This window comes from Carassius gibelio, chromosome A23 (genome assembly GCF_023724105.1).
Source record: "Carassius gibelio isolate Cgi1373 ecotype wild population from Czech Republic chromosome A23, carGib1.2-hapl.c, whole genome shotgun sequence".
NCBI lineage: Eukaryota > Metazoa > Chordata > Actinopteri > Cypriniformes > Cyprinidae > Carassius > Carassius gibelio.
Genome location: NC_068393.1, coordinates 8,181,630 through 8,201,045, shown reverse-complemented (window position 1 = coordinate 8,201,045; position 19,416 = coordinate 8,181,630). Strand labels below are relative to the sequence as shown.

General features: G+C 36.6%; 2 protein-coding genes across 6 annotated transcripts; both read left to right on the top strand.

Annotated features, from left to right (window-relative positions):
* Window positions 1–273: 273 nt before the first annotated feature.
* LOC127944567 (glucose-6-phosphate 1-dehydrogenase-like) lies at window positions 274–12,192 on the top strand. 5 transcript variants are annotated; one of them, XM_052540601.1, is made up of 15 exons: window positions 379–499; window positions 598–698; window positions 789–821; window positions 1,566–1,684; window positions 5,998–6,035; window positions 6,447–6,555; window positions 6,636–6,853; window positions 7,415–7,573; window positions 7,695–7,820; window positions 8,132–8,225; window positions 9,490–9,676; window positions 10,315–10,550; window positions 10,683–10,759; window positions 10,852–10,944; window positions 11,025–12,192. In XM_052540601.1, the coding sequence occupies exons 4-15, from the start codon at window positions 1,571–1,573 to the stop codon at window positions 11,113–11,115; spliced, it is 1,542 nt and encodes a 513-aa protein (XP_052396561.1). In that variant the 5' UTR covers window positions 379–499; window positions 598–698; window positions 789–821; window positions 1,566–1,570; the 3' UTR covers window positions 11,116–12,192. The 5 variants fall into 5 exon arrangements, with proteins under 5 accessions (XP_052396558.1, XP_052396557.1, XP_052396559.1 ...); XM_052540597.1 differs by lacking the exons at window positions 379–499; window positions 598–698 and adding an exon at window positions 293–321; XM_052540600.1 differs by lacking the exon at window positions 598–698 and having other exon boundaries at window positions 380–499.
* A 586-nt stretch (window positions 12,193–12,778) lies between these two features.
* On the top strand, window positions 12,779–17,809 carry LOC127944569 (N-alpha-acetyltransferase 10-like). Its single transcript, XM_052540603.1, has 8 exons — window positions 12,779–12,976; window positions 13,396–13,494; window positions 13,571–13,629; window positions 14,691–14,736; window positions 14,851–14,966; window positions 15,053–15,097; window positions 16,417–16,501; window positions 17,447–17,809. The coding sequence occupies exons 1-8, from the start codon at window positions 12,956–12,958 to the stop codon at window positions 17,636–17,638; spliced, it is 663 nt and encodes a 220-aa protein (XP_052396563.1). The 5' UTR covers window positions 12,779–12,955; the 3' UTR covers window positions 17,639–17,809.
* Window positions 17,810–19,416: the final 1,607 nt, after the last annotated feature.

The window sequence follows — 19,416 nt, the reverse complement described above, 5'->3', positions numbered from 1 at the left end:
TTTATTTTTGTTGGTTTGTTTGTTTGTTTGTTTTTTATCTGCAATGTCATGCTGACATTCTTCCAGAGCTCTTTTTTTTTCTAGCTCTTATCAGCAGGATTTAACATTCATCGGATATTCCGCATGCGCGCTCTCCATTGGACCGAAGAGCGTTCAGCATGTTAGCCATTGCAGCTTTCAGCTGTCAATCACCGCCCTGCGATAGTGGTTATGTACAAGCTCCTCCCTCCTGCTTTCTGGCCCCGCCCACTGCCCTTAGCCTCAGCGTTGTTGCGTGGTGACGTGATTCTCCAGCAATGATGGGCAGTCGAGCGAGCGCTGGTGAGTTCCTCTCTCCACCAATAAAATCACACAACCACGCCGTGTCATTTCAACAGGGAAGAAGGAAACTGTCTTAAATGACACTGTAGTCGCTATTGTTACATTTTTGCGCTGAGTCTGTTACAACTCTTTAAGTTTAGCCTGCTGTTTATGATTTGTTAAGTAAAGAACACTATAAGTAAGTAACATGTTGTCATTGAGTGCGTTTGATTCTGCAGTGTATATTCAGCTGTCTACTAAGTTCAGCTTCTACTTATACTTTCTGCTTTGCATTAGTTGTGAATGCGATGCATTGCATGAAATTATTAGCAAGCTGAAAGTCCAGTCAGTGCCAGGCTGAGCCCTGTTAAATAAGGGATTGTGCTAATAACATTATGGTAAGTTCAGGGTGTGTGAGAGACAGGGAGGTCGTGTTTTTGTGTCACACGAGGTGTATATTATATGTGTACCTTTCCTGTATGCCACAGAGAGAGCACACACTACAGTCCCTGTCAACAGTGGTAGGACATTTTTTTATTTGTTATCCCAATTCAAGCAGTTATGTGATGTGATTTCTAGTTACAGTAGTTAATTGTTAGAACAGCTGTAGTTATTGTTGTTTATATGTTCCCTAGAAAAATAGAAGCGACTTGGCATTGGCAAGGAATTATTGCATGTGAAATAACTACATCAAATCCATATAATTTATCTAGACTACTTTCTTTCCAAGTGTATGTCTTCATAATCAGGCCATTTAGTGAACAAGCTTGCTCTGTGGTTGATCTGCTGTGTTGATATTGTGTCACTTACTAATATTCATGTTAATGTCTTTGACATTGTACTGTGTGTGTGTTAGGTCGCTTTTGTTGAAGTGCTCTTTATAGAACACCTTTTGTATGGGAATTTGAGTGTCACATTTTGATATTTTATTTATTTAGGCAGTTTTTGTTTGCATCAAGTTATTATGTGTTGTATCAATATTATCGTCCATCCTGATGTCTATCTGCTAACTGCCCTGTCAACATTTTCACTGACCTGAAGTTTATTTTATTTAAATATATATTAACTTCTATTTTATATTTTTATATGTGCCAAAAATATTTTTCATTTGACATTATTTTTTTTAAACATAATTAAATTATCTTTAATTTGCCATATAAAATGGAAATGATACAGCTGTAATATACCTCCATAAACATATTTTTGATCTGACTGTAAGGACAACCTGAGATCTGCGGTTTAATCTCTTTCTGACCTCCTGGCAGACAAGATGAGTCTTCCCCTCTCACGCTCTGAAGTGTTTGGGGAGCTGAGGAAAGAGCTACACGAGGATGCAGAATTTCACCAGTCTGATGTCCACATCTTTATCATCATGGGGGCTTCGGTGAGTCTCAGGGTTTGTTTGTGTGGTATTTTAAAATCTCCGTCTCTACTAACGAGGAACCGATGATTTGTCACTCATTTCGTATTCTTTGGATCTACTGCTGAGCTGCGAAGCTGTGTGAATTCATGTATCAGAGTGACTACATGTTTCATGCACATCAGTATTCTGAAAATGGGAAGTGTTCGGTTTAGTACTGAATCATGTAATCGTCACAATCCACTTGCCTGATTTAGTTTAAGACATTATGCAGATTTCCCATATTATGATTCCCACCCCTGGAATATCACACATTTGTTACATGTTAACACCTAATTTAGAAAAAGTAAACACTTTAGATTAGGGAGAAATATCCACTATTATCTAGTTGCATATTTACATGCATATTACTAACACAATGGCTGTTTATTAGTGCTTATAAGGCATATATTAATGGCTTATTCTGCATGACCATATTCTAGATTCCTTAACCCCATACCTAAACTTAACAAATACAACAGCAACCTTACTTTTGATCAATAAACAGGAAATTAGGAGTTTGCTGTAGAAAAACCCTTAGTTAATGGTGTCCCCTAATCTACAGTGTCACCCAGAAAATGTACTTATGAAAGTGTATATATATATGTGCACACTCCCCGCAGCTTCCCAGTTCGTAAAGCACAATGAAATACACATTACAAACTGGCACAGGTGCGCATACATTTTCATCACCAGATTTCATCACACTTTCCGTGATTGCATATAGTTTGTTGAACGAGTGTTTCCACATTCTCAAGTTCTCTGGCCCTTTTGTTAACTCTCTCCCACCAGACCAAACTTTCATCCCCTCGCTTTTTCTTCTGTTGCTCTAGTGACATATTACTGCATGTGTTTATTAATGTTTGTGCCATGCTTTCCATTTCATGGTGGTGTTTTTGGGATTATTGGAGGTAAGAAGTGTTAGAGTAATAATTAAATTAATGTGAATGTGAAAACGTTCTAACAAAAATTAACCAATGGCAGCGTCTTGACTCTTTGAGAAATGAAACAACCCATGTGTGTATGGACATTTTTTAGGTTCTTTAGATTATGAAAATGTTTTTCACACTAAGAAAATCTGTTTTTTAAGAATTGTTCACATAAAGGTTCTTTGGGGAAACAAACATGTTTCTATGGCATCATTGAAAAAACCTTCCTTTGGAAACCTTTATGAAGATTCAAGTCATTGAAATGATTGCCGAAAAATGGTCCAATTTGTCCAGAATCATAACGATGACTTAGTTCCCATTTCAGATGATTTCTCGTACAAACTGATTTCTTTGGTTACACAATTAGTGTTTTACAGCACAGCCTGTTAACTGCTGAAGCAATGAAGGAAGACCGTCTCAGATTCCTCTGAATTAATAAAATGGCCTTGATGTGTTGTACAAGGAAGTACAGCAGAAATTATGCAACCATGAAGTGACATTTCCAACAAAGGGCTTCTTTTTATCATCCAGACCGAGCAGTGGTTGAGTAATTCAGCGGTTCAGTTCACAGCCCGTGAAGATTTAAGGCCGTGAAAGGTGATTGGTCAAGTGTGGTGACAGAAGATCTGTGATTGGCTAGTTGTGATGAAAGAGCCTTGATTAGGTTCAGCATGAAAACATAAACTGTGATGAGTGCTGAAAGAAACAAAAGTAGCATGCAAAGTCTTTAGAATATCAAAATGAAGTTTGCATTGTAGTAGCGTATACACTTGCTCTTATTAACTTTGTGATGAAATTCAAACCCTCTTCCTCCTTTTTTTGGCTAGTTTTTCTTGTTCCTCCTTATTTTGTTCAACTGTTTAAAAGTCCGTTTTTACACAACTGCTTTGTGAAAAGATCTTTGTTAGTGTTGGCTTTTCCTGTTCTTATTGTTTGGGTTTTTAAGTCGGTGCGAGTGAGCTGGATCATGCAATATCACTCTCTGTCAGCGCTTTTCATTCAGTCGGTGCGCAGAGCGAGATGATGGAGCGGGCTTGTGTTTGGGATGAGGGTGCGGTCAGAAAAATGGTGGAGAGGGGGACATGCATGGTCGCGTCTGGTTCCTCGGTTGGCATGGTGTTTAATAGGTTTATGGCATGATATTGAGTCTGTTCAGAAACCGTGTTAAAATGCAGATGCAATGCATTTGTCTAACCTTGAGCCACTTCGATTCATGCATCGACCCGCAGCCAGCCTGTCACATTACCAAATTTGTACATAACTTAGTTTATGAGTGCTCAGTTGGGTGTAGCTGTCATTAGCTAGGCAGCTTTGCAAATGACACACATAATTATAACTAAAACACATGATTGATGAAGAAATCTGTGCTATAGAAATTCTACTTTAGGTACATGTGGAGTCTGCTCATCATTTGCCATTATTACAAAAATATGTAATCTTTATAATAATCAAGACATTTTGCACAAATCAGAAAAAGTAGCAGAGTTAAGATAGGCCTTTAATAATTTGCCTAATTTACTCAAATAAAGGTAAAGCATATGTTTATAAATGGATTGGACAGGGATGTCTCAAAATATTGTCTTGTGTGACAATATTTATTTGATTTTGTAAGTGAATTAGATGTTGAATATACCATTTTATAATTTGCTTCTCTGGAAATCAATCCCATAGCTTTAGTGTAAAGCATAACACTTTTCTTTAATATCCACTATCAGAACAAATACATACAGTGTCTCTGGCTGCTTGGTTTTGTGTGTTTGTTGTCGTATGATTATGCTGCATTCTTCATGCTAAAAGGTCATGGATGAATTTTTGTCAAGTCACCATTACGGGGTGCTTTTCACCAGAGCAAAGCAGCAGGAGTGACTATTAGACGGAATAACAAACTGATATATTTACTGATATCCCTCAATAACATGTAGCTGGAGAGATGCGACTCCCCTATAAAGCCATAACTCAGACAAACTGAATATTGCCGTCTCATCATGAGTTTCTCATGTGTCTGAATTGGTGTGGATCTGTTCTGCTGAGATCATTACCTTTAAGAAGATTGAATCACATGGAGCGGAGATGGGTCGACTCTTATTTTAAGCTACATTGTATCTTGTTATTGTGTAGTTTGCTATTATTATCTAAATGCTGTTTTTGTGAAAATATTCACTTGTTCGACAGGAATTATGGCAGTTCCCTAGGTTTTGATTCTTTTTCAATCACAGTGAGCTGACAATAAACAGACTAGGCCTATATCTTACTTAAAAACAGCTGCTTGGCTGGACTTATAGACACCATTCAATTATATAACAACGCAGATTGCTTTCCTTTGTCGATGTATTTACCATTTGCAGGATGTTTTAAGGTAGCTTGTAGCCTTTAGATTTCAACCCTGAAAAACAACACAACAAACGCAGTGATGACACTTTCAGAATGAATGCATGTAAGTAACTTAGTTTTTAACCAATTGATGGTGCAACTTGTTATTGCTAGTCAGTGGCAGGTGATATCGGAGGGGCATATTTATCTATTTGTATATTTTAGGCATTTGGACCACATTTGTATATTGAAAACCAGTGCAAACCAGTATTGGTTATCAGTATTTGTGTTCTGCTTTCCAAAAAGAAAAAATACTTTTAAATGATTTTTTTTTATTTATTTGTTTTTATTTTTGTCAACTAGGTGTAAAAAAAAGAAGCAAACACTGCAAAAATAAATAAATAAATAAATAAAATGGAGAAACAAAGTGTGTCATCGACCAAAAATAGAAATGTGAATATAGAAAAAAAGTTGCCACAGAATAAATAAATGTATCATACTGCTGCTCAGTTTTCAGAAGTACTTTTAGGACTACAACAAGCTGTATACAGATGTATATAATATAATGAACTCTTCGTGAGGGACCCCTTTCATTAACTATAAAGCCTGCATTTCTGCATGATATTATGAAACCAACATGTTTCCAAAATTAAATATTTGGCCTTTTCTCGTCAAACTAAATATTGTTACAAAGCAGCTTTACAGAAAATATTTGGTAAGACACTCCCTTAGTTATCATATGTCTTTTATTATTATTATTATTATTATTAATATTATTATTAAGTAATTGGTTTACAAATGTAAAGTGGGACAAATTCCCAACTTTGTTCTCATTTTTGCTAGATTTTTGGTTTTGGGGCAATTGTAGTTTTTAGTTGGATCCTGTGTTCATCATTTAGTCTTTAAGATCATCTAACACTGATCACCAATCAGCTTTTCTCTTTCAAATTCTCTGATGTGATTTAACTAGTTTTGAAAATGTTGCAATATGAAAACAGTAAATGGCTTTCGTGTAATTTAGCATACATGAATATATGAATGTGTTTTTTTTTTTTGTAGGGAGATCTGGCAAAAAAGAAAATCTACCCAACTTTGTGGTGAGTACTCTGACATAACACACGTTTACACACATTAGTGTTTACTAGTGCAATGCCATTCAACATTTAGATCTGGTAAGATTTTTTTTTACCATTTTTTAAAAATAATTATCTTATGCTAAGCAAGGCTGCTTTTATTTAATCGTATTGTAACATAAACAATTTAAGATTTATTAATGTTCTATTCCAATTATTCCGGTTTAATTAATGTTATACTGTTTTAAATATTAGTTTTTTCTGGGTCCTTGTGAATAGAAACTTCAATGGAATTATGGGAAATTTAAATCTTTTGTAACAATATAAAAGTATTTGCTGTCACTTTGCTGAATAAAAGTATTAATTTCTTTCAGAAAGTATTATTGACGTCTAATACTTTGATCAGTATGAAGTATTTCTGTCTGTTTCTTGTAGGTGGTTGTTCAGAGACGGTCTTCTCCCTGAACAGACATATTTTGTGGGTTTTGCGCGCTCTGATCTGACGGTGGATGCCATACGTGCAGCCTGCCTGCCCTACATGAAGGTCACGGCTCTTAGAGTTTCTCCATGTGCATCTGTCTGTTAACTACATATGTGTGTTAATATGTCCTCTCCTCCCTTTAGGTGGCAGACTCTGAGGCAGAGCGGCTCACTGCGTTCTTCAGCAGAAACTCTTACATCAGCGGGAAGTATGTGGATGAATCCTCTTTCTCTAACCTGAACACTCACCTGCTGTCTCTGCCTGGAGGAGCTGGGGCCAACCGGCTCTTCTACCTGGCCCTGCCGCCCAGCGTCTACCACGACGTCACCAAGAACATCAAGCATCAGTGCATGAGCACCAAGTGAGGAGCAGTTGCTTTGGTTTCATTTTTTGTTTATTGATGTAACTGCTTTCGTAATGCAAGGCAAATCATGTCCAGAAGTCGAGTAGAGTTTGCTACGGACTTAAATGGTACAATTTGGACCTGACTGACAAAAATGATGTGAAAGAAAACAAATTCGTACAATAAAGAAGGCTTTTTAGATTTTTAGAGATCATATATTTAAAATTGCCTTTGTTGTTTATAAAAAATAAAGCTGAAATAAAACATAAATATTAGATTAAAAATAAAAATGGTAATATAAAAAATTTCTAAAACTAAAAAAAAATATATATAAAGTTTAATAAAATTGAAAACATTTATTAAAACACTTAATTGCTAAAACTTAAAAACTGAAAAAAATACAAAATAAAATAAATAAATAAAAGCTCATTCACAATGTTAATAAATATTATACTAGTATATTAATAATTCTAAAATATCACTGGCTAGATGTGAGGTGTTCAGTTTTCTAATTGTCTGTGTATATGATTTTGCTCTAGCAAAGGCTTTTTTCACATGCAGCATATTTCTGGTGTTTAGAGGCTGGAACAGGATAATCGTGGAGAAGCCTTTCGGTCGTGACCTGCAGAGCTCGGAGGAGTTAACCAGTCATCTCTCTTCTCTCTTCACTGAGGACCAGATTTACCGGATAGACCATTACCTTGGCAAAGAGATGGTCCAGAACCTCATGGTTCTCAGGTGGGGCTCTACTGCTGCTTTTCACTGGCTCTCACACACAGTTATTATTTGTGCATTAAAGGGTTAAACTCCACCAGGAATCTCTTTATCTGTTACAGTTTTCTTTCTTATTTCTTTAAAGGTTTGGAAATCGGATATTTGGTCCCATATGGAACCGGGACAGTGTGGCTTGTGTGGTTCTGACCTTCAAAGAGCCGTTTGGTACCATGGGCCGGGGAGGATATTTTGACGATTTTGGTATCATTCGGTTAGTTTTCTTGCTCTGAGATGCTTTTTGCTCCTGTGAAACTAAGATGATTCATTGCATGTTATGAAAGTATAGTCTACTGAAAACTGAATCTGTTTGATTAATTAATTCATGCTTGCACAAAATGTTTTATGCAATGAAAGTGTATAGAACAGAAAAAGTAGTCCATAAAAAGAAACATAAAGCCTAAAGTAAAATTTCAAAGACAAACTAAAAAAAATGCATTGCACTTTGTGTTCATGAGGGTTCCCTTCAAAGGCTGAGAGGATTTTGATTTGTAGATGAATGTATTCCTCTCTTTCTGTCTCCAGTGATGTGATGCAGAACCACCTGCTGCAGATGCTCAGTCTGGTTGCCATGGAGAAGCCTGCATCCACCAGCTCTGATGATGTTAGAGATGAGAAGGTAACGAGCCGGTCAGCCAATCCACTGTGTCCAGCCGCCCCTGCAGCTCTCTTTTCTGGCACTTATCATAACGATCCTGAATTCAGCCTTGAGGAGCAAATATATCCATCCATCACCTCTGATAACAGTTAAGCATTAGCATAAAAGGATGGTGGACCGTACTGCACGTATAGCCTAAATTAAGGTCTTGGCTCCTAGATTACACTTCAGTGTAGTGTTCATTTTTACAGAATATACAGAATTATTGATTTTAAAATGTATATTATCGTAATAATTATGTGTGGTACCCAAGGGGTCAGGGTCTGTTTTTGTTTTTTTCATTCATTCATTCATTTTATTTATTTTTTATTTTGTTTTGCACGTTTTTTATTTATTTATTTATTTATTTTGGCTGTTTTGTGAATGTGAAGTAGATTTGTGCTTTCCCCTGTTTATTTTGTTTCCCTGTTTATTTAGATTTTTTTTTTGTCTATGTTAGTTTTGTTTTTGTACAGTTTTGTTAAAATACTTTTAACATTGATTATAAATAGAGATTTGTTTGTTTGTTAATATTTATTTTAATTTTTTTCTGTTTATTTAACTTGATTTTGTTTTTGGTATTGTTTTTTGTTGTTGTTGTTGTTGGAGGATTTTAACAGTGGGAAGTAGACTTGCGTTTTCTCTTTCCTTGTTTATCTATTCATTTTCATTTTGCTTTTGTTTGAAGTCTTTTCATAGTGTGAAGTAGGCTTGTGCTTTTCCCTGTCCTTGTATATATTTTCCTTTTTATGTTTATTTATTAAATTTAGTTTTGTTTTTGTGCTGCTTTTTGTTTTGTTTTTCTTATTTTTGAAGGCTTTTAACAGTGTGAAGTTGATTTTTTTTTTCTCTGTTCATTTATTTATTTATTGAAAACTTATAACAGTATTGAAGAAGACTTGCTTTTAAAATATTACATATTTTAAAATGTAATAAACTCTTTCCTTGTTTATTAATTTTGTTTTAAGACGTTTTTTCTACTGCAAATATATTTCATTATTATTGTTGATGTTGTTGTTATTATTATTATTTCTGTCTGTCTCTGTGCGTGCATGTGTGTGTGCGTGTGTGTGTGTTCAATCACATGTAATTCACAGCTTTGCTATTGGTTAAAATGAAGCATCCAAATGAAGTGCTTTTGTTGAGATAAATGGGAATTATCCTGAATAGCTCTCTAGAGGTACTGTAGATCCCTTTCTAATACCTTTTTTGTTTTGTTTTGTATGCTCTCTGTGTCCCTCTACAGGTGAAGGTGCTGAAGTGCATTGAGCTGGTCTCTCTCTCAGATGTGGTCTTGGGTCAGTATGTGGGAGATCCCGATGGAGAAGGAGAGGCTAAACTGGGTTATCTAGATGACAAAACTGTCCCCGAAGGCTCCACTCAGGCTACATTTGCCACAGCAGTACTTTATGTAAAGAACGAACGCTGGGATGGTAAGTGCTAATTAACAAATTCTTACAGTCTGGCCAAAGATCTTACATTTGGACCTTGCTGATACTGTATTTGAGCTGTGGCTGTTTCTGAAATTAAAAGCATTCCTTGCACTGCTTTAATAGCTGATTTAAATGAATTAAATGAGAACTTAACTTTACTTACCCTTTGGTCTTGGAAACGAAATTGTTTTGTGGTTTAAAATGCAAAATTAACTTCTAGCACATGAACTGCCATTCAGAAGTTTGTGGTTGGATTTAAAAAAAATTTTTTTTTTTAAATTAAGTCTCTTATGACTAGTTTGATAAAAAATACAGTAAAAAAAAAAAACATTTAAAATAACTATTTGATTATATTTTAAAATGTAATTGATTTCTTTGCTCAAAGCTGAATTTTTAGCATCATTCAGTGTCACAAAAGAACCGCATTTACTGGTAATAGATTTTCATTTTCTGTCAATTTATTATTTTGATCAATTTAATGCGTCCTTGCTGAATAGAAGTATATTAATTTCTTTCACTAACAACAAAGGAACAGCTTACTGAATCCAAACTGAACTGCAGTATATACCTGACAGTCTCTCTGTTCCTGAATGTGTTGATGTTTTATTAACCCGTTTGACCGGCCCGTCTCTCTCCAGGAGTTCCCTTCATCCTCAGGTGTGGAAAGGCTCTGAATGAGAGGAAGGCAGAGGTGAGGCTGCAGTTCACAGATGTCCCTGGAGACATCTTTAGCTCTCACTGCAGGAGGAACGAGTTAGTGGTGCGTGTGCAGCCCAACGAGGCCATCTACGCCAAGATGATGAGTAAGAAACCCGGAGTCTACTTCAGCCCTGAGGAGACCGAGCTGGACCTGACCTACCACAGCAGATACAAGGTAAAACACACTTTGACTAATGATATATGGGATATCATATGTAGAAAATGACTTCATTTCAACCCCAAATCTTTCTTAAAGTGACTTCCTTTTTTGTTTATAAATGTGCTTTTCTCTGTTCTCCTTCCAAAGGACGTTAAGCTGCCCGATGCCTACGAACGTCTGATTCTGGACGTCTTCTGCGGCAGCCAAATGCATTTTGTACGAAGGTGTGTTTCTTACTGTGATTAGTACAGTGATGTAAATGGAATATGTTGTTAAAGTAAACACCCATTGCTGATTTTGACTTATTTCATTAAAGTGATGAGTTGAGGGAAGCCTGGAGAATCTTCACTCCTCTTCTTCATCAGATCGAGAAGGAGAAGACGCCACCCATCAAATACAAATACGGAAGGTGAAACATGCTTTTTTAATTTTAATTTAAGAAATTGTTGATGAAGGGATGTGTAATGCACCTCTGGTTCTGTCTCATAGCCGTGGTCCCGCAGAGGCTGATGAACTGGTAAAGAAGGTGGGCTTTCGCTACGAGGGTACATACAAATGGGTGAACCCACACAAACCGTGAAAGAAGACGAGGACCGAAACGAGGAGCTGAAACCTGACTAATAAACCAGCCCAAAATGAGTGCCTGAAGTAAAAGAGAGAAAGTGGCACTTATTTGAAGATGCACTCTGTTTGCACTTCATTTAAAGAAGTTACCAGCAAGATTAGCAAACACTTGTTCTTTTCTTTTTAATCATTAATCATAACCAGCTCATTGTGATATATAATGCTTTATAGAACATTTCTCATATTATTTCATTCTATATTTCACTGGACTTACTTACAACAAACTTTTCCATTTTAGTTATGCACTTAAGCATCATTTTGATATTCCCTGTGCTGTCATTCCCTTTCTTCTTTATTCTTAAAGAAAAACAAAGCTTCTGTAATGCATCCCTCTTTCTACATGCAAAAGTCTTCTCATTTAATGCTGCTCACATCTCAGAAGTGTTTTACAGGAAGAAAGCTGGTATAAAAGTTCAGTCTGCTCCTGCAGTGATAGTTGTGTTCATACATTTTGTTGCATTTTTTTTTTTTTGTATCAAGCTTATTAAAATCAAAAGTGGACCACACAAAAGAAAGATTCCAGAAACATTCAGGGATTAGGAATGTTAGGAATTATGTACATGAAGGACATTTCACCTTATCTTAAGGTTCCCACAGATTGGCTAAATGAGTCACAAATATATTTAGTCTTATTAAAACAGATGTATTACATTCCACATCTCTCTGTAAATAATTTACTGGATGAGATTTAATGTTTATTGTTACAGTTCACTAATGTGAACCTAATTTGGGCATGGTCTCTTTCTGCTTACTATTTTTCGGTTTCAGCACTAGATGGACGTTTAACAGTGTTGTTGACGACACTGAATTTCAACATCCTGTCAGGGTGCCTAAAACAACAGAGTTATTTCAGCAGATTTCGGGATTTACTGCTTGTTTGGCTTTTGCCATGCATTTTTAATTTCTGGTTTCTGATCTTTTTTTTTATGCTTCAACATCTGTGAACTATTTTTCGCTTTTTTGTAATAGACAAAATTTTCCCTTTTATTGTAATAGACAAATACTTTTACAATAAAGCATAGGTAAGATGCCTAACATTTCTCTCATTGCTTTTTTTTATTTTTACATTTTTATTTTTTAACATCTGGTCCTTTCAGGTCATATCCCATTAATATCTCTAGCTTGCTTCAGTACAGCCAACATAGCAAAAAAATTACTGAGCGAGACTCTGAGACTCTGAAAGCTTTCAAATGAATGTTTGTTTGTTTGTTGGTCTTTATAGAGACTTTTGTACACATAAGTGCAACTTTTTACATAAATGTCATCTGTCATGTACATGGAAATCCTATCACAGCAATTTCTATAAAATGATTTAAAAATGCTTTTGAAGTAAACATAAAAAGCTGGAAAAGTAGTGAAAATAATTTTCGAAAAAACAACAACAACAACAACAACTAGAAGTTTTGATATCCATCGAGCTTTAATAAAATTAAAGGTATAAAAAGAGAATGAAGGCCTGGAGGTATGAGTATTTTCAATCATAAATAGGATTTAAAATACAAATTATTTAATAAAAACAAATAACCAAGAATGTAAATCTTGTATAAATCATTATATGATTCTATAATAGTTTCGTGCAACTTTAATTCCAACAGGCTTTTTTCAAGGACTTTTATCATAGTTATGACCGGAAGGACTGTTGTATGCGAACATCCGTCTTCCGGTCGGGCAACATGGTTGTAGAGGTGTAGCTGCGTCCATCAGCCTGCTTAATCGATTCTATAGAAATCGTTGTGTCTCTTTGACAGATATATTTACATCGTATAATATATTTTTCAAGCAGTCCATCAGGCACAATGAATATACGCAACGCACGGGTGAGTAAGTGAAAGTAAAGTGCAGTGGTATAGTCATAAGACTGTGGCTGTTTCTCAAATCCCATTTTGGGTTTCGAGTTCCAGGCGATGAGGCATTGAGTCTAATCAGTATGATTCAATTTTTATGATTATGTCTACCTTTTGCTCTTTCACGACTCATGCACGCTTCGCAGTTTAATAGTTTTTAAGTGACCGTGCACTTTTGTCTCATTTTATGCCTGGTCTCTGTGATACCTTTACCTCAGTCAAGCACCAAAACAGTTATAATTTAGTAACACATGACCATTTTCCAGCTTCTCTCTGAATATTAGAATTAATCCGGTTAATCATGTGTTTTATGTGAATGATTTAGTGCTACAGCCAGTGGCAGATAGAGAACAGCTTGACTCAGTGATTCTCTCTTTTACACACATATCCAGCCAGAGGATCTGATGAACATGCAGCACTGCAACCTGCTGTGTCTTCCAGAGAACTATCAGATGAAGTATTACTTCTACCACGGCCTGTCCTGGCCACAGGTCTGAGATGACACTCATCTGTATACAACCATCACAAGCTGAACTGCCGTACTGAACTCCTGTGTTTGTTTTCCAGCTGTCTTACATAGCAGAGGATGAGAATGGGAAGATAGTGGGATATGTTTTGGCTAAAATGTAAGTTTTGTTTTATTTTATTGGTTTCATGCATGAGATGTCCATGGTTATGCTCCAAGTTGTTAAGTTACAGGGACACTCAACCCAAAATGGAGAATTCTGTCATAATTTACTCGTTCCAAACTTGTTTGGAAATGAAGCTTTATGAGGAAAACATTCCAGGATTTTTCTCCATATAGTGGACTTAAACAGGTTGAAGGTCCAAATTGCAGTTTCGGTGCAACTTCAAAGGGCTCTACACGATCCCAGCTGAGAAATAAGGACTTATTTAGCATAACGATAGGCCATTCTCTTTAAAATACAAATGTATATAATTTGTAACCACAAATGCTCATTTTGCACTAGCTCATGCATCACTTTTGCATCTCATTTTCTCCTCCAACTTCAAAATCATCAGACAAAATAGTTTAACCTTTTTTTGTCAATGGCATTTGACTTTCTTCGCACATTCGAATTGTAAACACTGGGCCTTTCCAACGTAATGCATGAAGTCCAGCTAGTGCAAGATAAGCATTTGTAGTTAAAAAGTATATAAAATGTAATTATTTTTTAAAGAAAATGGCTAATCGTTCCGCTAGATAATACCCTTATTTCTCAGCTGGGATCATGTAGAGGTCTTTGAAGCTGGACTACGTCAGAAACCTTCATTTCTTTACAACTGAAGACTTGGATAACATGGGAGTGAGTAAATTATCAGGAAACTTTTATTCTGAACTACTTTAAAAGAAGATATATCCGTTTCCTTTGACTTACATTGTATGGACAAAAAGTATGCTGGAAGTCAATGGAAACCCAAACTGTTGGGTTACAACATTCTTCAAAATATTTTATTTTATGTTCTACAGAAAAAAAAAAAAAAAAGTCATTCAGGAATGAAATGAGGGTGATTAAATGAGTAAATGATGACAGGATTCTCTCTTTTGGCTGAACTATCCTTTTAAGAGAGGTTATTTTGTAAATATTTATAATTCATGTAATAATCTATTAATTGTTTATGAAATAATACATTTTAGTTAAATAATAGTTTTATTTGATGTAAATTGCACATTTAAAATTTACAGGGAGGAGGATCCTGACGATGTTCCTCATGGACACATTACATCACTGGTTAGTGTTTTTACTCTGAAAACATTTGCTGTTCTTTCTTGTCATTTTGTTGAAGTTGTCTTTCCTGTCTGCATGTGTATAAATAAATGCACTCACTGCTGTGCGTTAATACAGGCAGTTAAACGCTCTCACAGGCGTCTTGGACTGGCTCAAAAACTGATGGATCAAGCCAGCAGAGCAATGATTGAGAACTTCAATGCCAAATACGTCTCTTTACATGTCAGGAAGAGGTAGGATATGCACTCTCTATCATTATAACAGCCCAGAAAGATTTTCTGGAGGGATTTTCCTGACCATGTTTCTGTTTGTATTTCAGTAACCGGGCCGCTCTTCACTTGTACTCAAACACACTTAAGTTTCAGTGAGTGTCACTTCTTTTTTCCCTATTTCTATTATGTTTGTATTGTGAATGAATATAGGCTGTCAGTTGATTTAAACTAAATGAATTATTTACATATACTGAATTTCTTAAACTGCTAGATGAAATGTAATGCAATGAAATAACTGCAGGAGTCTTAACTTTCTTGGGGGAAAGTTGTGAGTGTGTGTTTAAGTTGTAAACCATTAAAACAGCATAGAGGGATGAAGACCCCCTCCCCCTCTTCCTGGACCCATTCCAGTTTGTATACCAGTCCAACCGCTCAACTGTCCAGCTGGGGCTCAACAATTCGCTGTGCAACTGGTTGTTGGATTTTCTGACTGGAAGACCTCAGGCAGTACGGGTCGGCAGCAACACAACCAGCACCATCACTCGGACCACTGGGGCCCCTCAAGGATGTGTGCTGAACCCCCTCACTCTCCTGACCCATGACTCTGCACACCGTCACACAACTATATACACAACTCCAACCTCTTCATTAAGTTTGCGGATGACACGACTGTGCTGGGTCTCATTAGCGACAAAGATGAGACCAACTACAGGAGCGAGGGGAGCTGCCTGGCCAGGTGGTGCAGTGACAACAATCTCTCTCTGAACGTGGAGAAGACGAAGGAGATTGTTGTTGAAGAGCACACACTCAGCATGCTCCTCTGACCATCAACAGCAGGAACAAGTTCCTGGGTGTGCACATCACAGAGGACCTCTCCTGGACTGACAACACCGCAGCACTGGCCAATAAATCACAACAGCGTCTCTATTTCCTCCACAATCTGAGAAGAGCCAGAGCCCCGGCCCCCATCATGTGCACCTTCTACTCAGGCACCATCAAGAGCATCATATAGAGCTGCATCACTGTGTGGTATGGCGCCTGCAACACGTCCTGCCAGAAGACCCTTCAAGATCATTGGTGCCCCTCCCTCCAGGACATTTATGGTACCCGTCTCACCCGTAAAGCCCTCTGCATTACAGGTGATCCAAAACACCCGTCACACAGCTTCTTCAGTCTGCTGCCATCAGGGAGGAGACTGCAGAGTCTTCAGGCCAGGACCAGCAGACTGAAGTACAGCTTTATCCATCAGGCTGTTAGGAAGCTGAACTCACTCCCTTCCTCCTGACCTTGCCCCCCCTCCCCTCTTTTTCCCCATGCACCACTGAACTCTTAACCTCAGAGGCCCTCATTTATAACTATGAATATGTATCATGATAAACGGCAGAGACGTTAAGTGCATTTTGTTTTTGTATGTAGTGATACTGCATTGTATCATAGTCATACCAAATGTTTTCATGGTGATGTGTTTCAGAATTAGTGAAGTGGAGCCCAAATATTATGCTGATGGAGAAGATGCCTATGCCATGAAGAGGAATCTCACAACGATGGCAGATGAGGTAAGTGGGGTTGCATTTATATATACTTATGCAATATTAACACAGCTTCAGTTTTTTTTTTTAACCCTAACTCCCCAAATTAAGATAAATAAACAAATTTCCCAAATTGTAATCTGGACCTCTACACCAGGGTTGGCCAGCGTTGGTCCTGGAGAGCCAAGGTCCAGCAGAGTTTTGCTCCAACCTTGATGAAAACTCACCTGCCTGTAGCTTTCAAGTAAGCTTTAGAACTTGATTAGCTGGTTCATGTGTGTTTGATGAGGGTTGGAGGTGAACTCTGCAGGACTGTGGCTCTCCAGAACCAATGTTGCCCACCCCTGCTCTGCACCCACTGAACATATGTGGAAGAATAACACAGGCAAAACCTTTTTTTAATCTGGGAAACAAACCACACAAATTTGCCTCCTCCCAGATATTCCCAACTCTTTGATTAGGACAACGGTAGTCATGATGGCTTTTGAGTGTATGCTGAGCTCAGAAGGAGGCTTGTGCCAAGCTTGGAGTTTTGAGCCAAGTGGTTTTTGAATGCCTATTAAAAAACATATATTTTATCTTTGATCATTACTGCCCAATTATTGTAGGTGAAAAGTGTTATAACAGAAATCAAACATTAACACCTCTAAATTTGGTCAGTGCAATTGAGTTGCACCTTCTACAGATTCTAAATAAAACAAATTTAGAGAGGGTTACATTGGATTCACCTTCAAAAATTAAAAAGCTGCTTTTAAGTTTTTTTTGTTGTTTTTATTGTTGTTATTTTGATCCATTTTACATATTCTCCAGATTCATTGTCACCAATTAGCAAGTCTGTTGCTCAAAAAACCACATTACACTTACCAGTTTGCTTCCTTAGTCAGTGGCTGACATTGGTAGACATTTTTACTTAAAAAACAAAACAAAAACAAATCACCACTACACAAAACACTACCATTTCCTGATGTGCAGTTGCAGAAACCAGGTGTTCGTCTGTGGGGCTCAGAAGCTTCACCATCTCAGGACACATCTGTTACTGGCCTGGTGGAGAAGCTGACGGTGCAGGATGGAGATGGAGACAGCGGAGGAGAGAGTAAAGAAATGAGTGAGGTCAGCGAGGCCACAGAGAGCACAGACGTCAAAGACTCCTCGTCAGACTCTTAACTCACATCTCCATGTGTTCACACCCATCATATAGGTTTCTAATCAATTTATAGTGTTTATATGCTCTGATGGTTTTATTTTCAGAATACAGGAAAGTGTACTTTTAAAAGCGGTTCACAATTATGAAATCATTTGAGGAGATTTGTCAATAAAATTGGAGAGTAAATATCATTTGTGGTGGTGTCATTATCCTGGAAATTTTTTTTTTGTTAATTAAAAACTTGCCTTTTTTAAATAAGATTTGTTTATTTAAATGAAAGTTTTGTAAGTATAAATATAAGTAAATTTATAGATTAAGAAAATTACAAATTGTAATTGGGATCATGTAGAGCCCTTTGAAACTGCACTGAAACGGCAGTTTGGTCCTTCAACCCGTTGTGCATCATTTAAGTCCATTATATGGAGAAAAATCCTGTAATATTTTCCTCAGAAGCCTTAATTTCTTTGTGACTGAAAAAAGAAAGACATGAACAACTGCGGTGCGTAAAATATCAGGATTTTTTGATTATTATTCTGAAGTGAACTTTTCCTTTAAAGAAGGTACGTTGGTAACAAGGTTGGTTTAGGTTTCCATTGTATGGACAAAACAATACACCACAAGTCAATGGAAACCCCAACTGCTTGGTTACCAACATTCTTAAAAATATCTTATGTTCTACAGAAGAAAAATAATTAATACAGATTTGGAATGCAATGAGGCTAAGTAAATTATGACACACTTCTCATAACGAACCCATTAATTATCCCAAAAGGTTATTTTGTAAATATTTATAATTAATTGTCCGTCAACTCCCATCAACTACAAAATAGTTTTTCCAGTTGCTCCGTTCTTTGCTGCATTACATTGCGATATATTTATAAATCAATTCTGGACTGGATTAAATGCGTCCCACAAACTGTTAAAATGAACAGGCACATTTTTGGGATCCTTAGAGCGCTGTGCAGAGCGACAAATGAAAGGCTTTACCCACACAGCCGGAGACAGCACGAGGTTTGGCACACTTTTCCTATTTTTTCTCACTTCTGCTGTTAGTGAATAATATATTCCACTTCATCTTTATCACTGTTCCTAAAAAAATACTAAAAACACTTTACACCTTGATATGTAATGCAGAGGCTGCTCACTGTGCTATAGTGGATGCCGTAGGTGGTTAATAATGTTACTCACTCAGGGTCATTTATATAACTAACTTTCATCTTGTTCAAGTCTAAAATACACGGAAATAATTTTTAATACAACGAGATTTCACTGTGGTCCAGTAGAGAGCAGTAAGGTTATATATGCTTTTTCCCCAAGTCTACTTTGCGTAATCACGTTAGTATTCAAGCTTATATTTTGAGTTACTTTATTTTTTTTTAAACTGTGTATATTAAACCTGGCCTGTAACGTGTTTTTCTCTAATGTGTTATTGTACATTGCAATGAAGTTTAAATTGCAAAGCCATTAAAAATCATTACTGATTTAGAATCAGAATGCAGGTTTTACAGAGAATATATATTACTTTTTAATTTTACTCAATATATTCGAATGTATGAGGGACAGTGACACTTACAGCTTAACTTTAGCTTCTTACAGTAGCTTTGGAAGGCAGATTGTATTTTTGTTTCATGCATATAATTTTTTTCACATTAGTTTGAGAGCAGACATTAATTGGCTGACCCTTGTGTAGGAAGGGGAATGCAACTGCAGACAGAATTATTGGGAAAAAAGGTCTCTGCATGAATTACATGATAATTTTAATAACTAGAAAAACATAATTAAATAAAGATCCAGAGTG

What these genes read in the sequence shown, in the direction of transcription:
- LOC127944569 (XM_052540603.1), top strand. Translation starts at nt 12,956, where the DNA reads ATGAATATACGCAACGCACGG. An exon ending in TCTTTACATGTCAGGAAGAG is followed by an intron (nt 14,967 to 15,052) that starts GTAGGATATGCA and finishes TTTGTATTTCAG; the next exon opens with TAACCGGGCCGCTCTTCACT. An exon ending in TCACAACGATGGCAGATGAG is followed by an intron (nt 16,502 to 17,446) that starts GTAAGTGGGGTT and finishes CCTGATGTGCAG; the next exon opens with TTGCAGAAACCAGGTGTTCG.
- LOC127944567 (XM_052540597.1), top strand. Translation starts at nt 297, where the DNA reads ATGATGGGCAGTCGAGCGAGCGCTG. An exon ending in TTATCATCATGGGGGCTTCG is followed by an intron (nt 1,685 to 5,997) that starts GTGAGTCTCAGG and finishes TTTTTTTTGTAG; the next exon opens with GGAGATCTGGCAAAAAAGAA. An exon ending in CAAATGCATTTTGTACGAAG is followed by an intron (nt 10,760 to 10,851) that starts GTGTGTTTCTTA and finishes ATTTCATTAAAG; the next exon opens with TGATGAGTTGAGGGAAGCCT.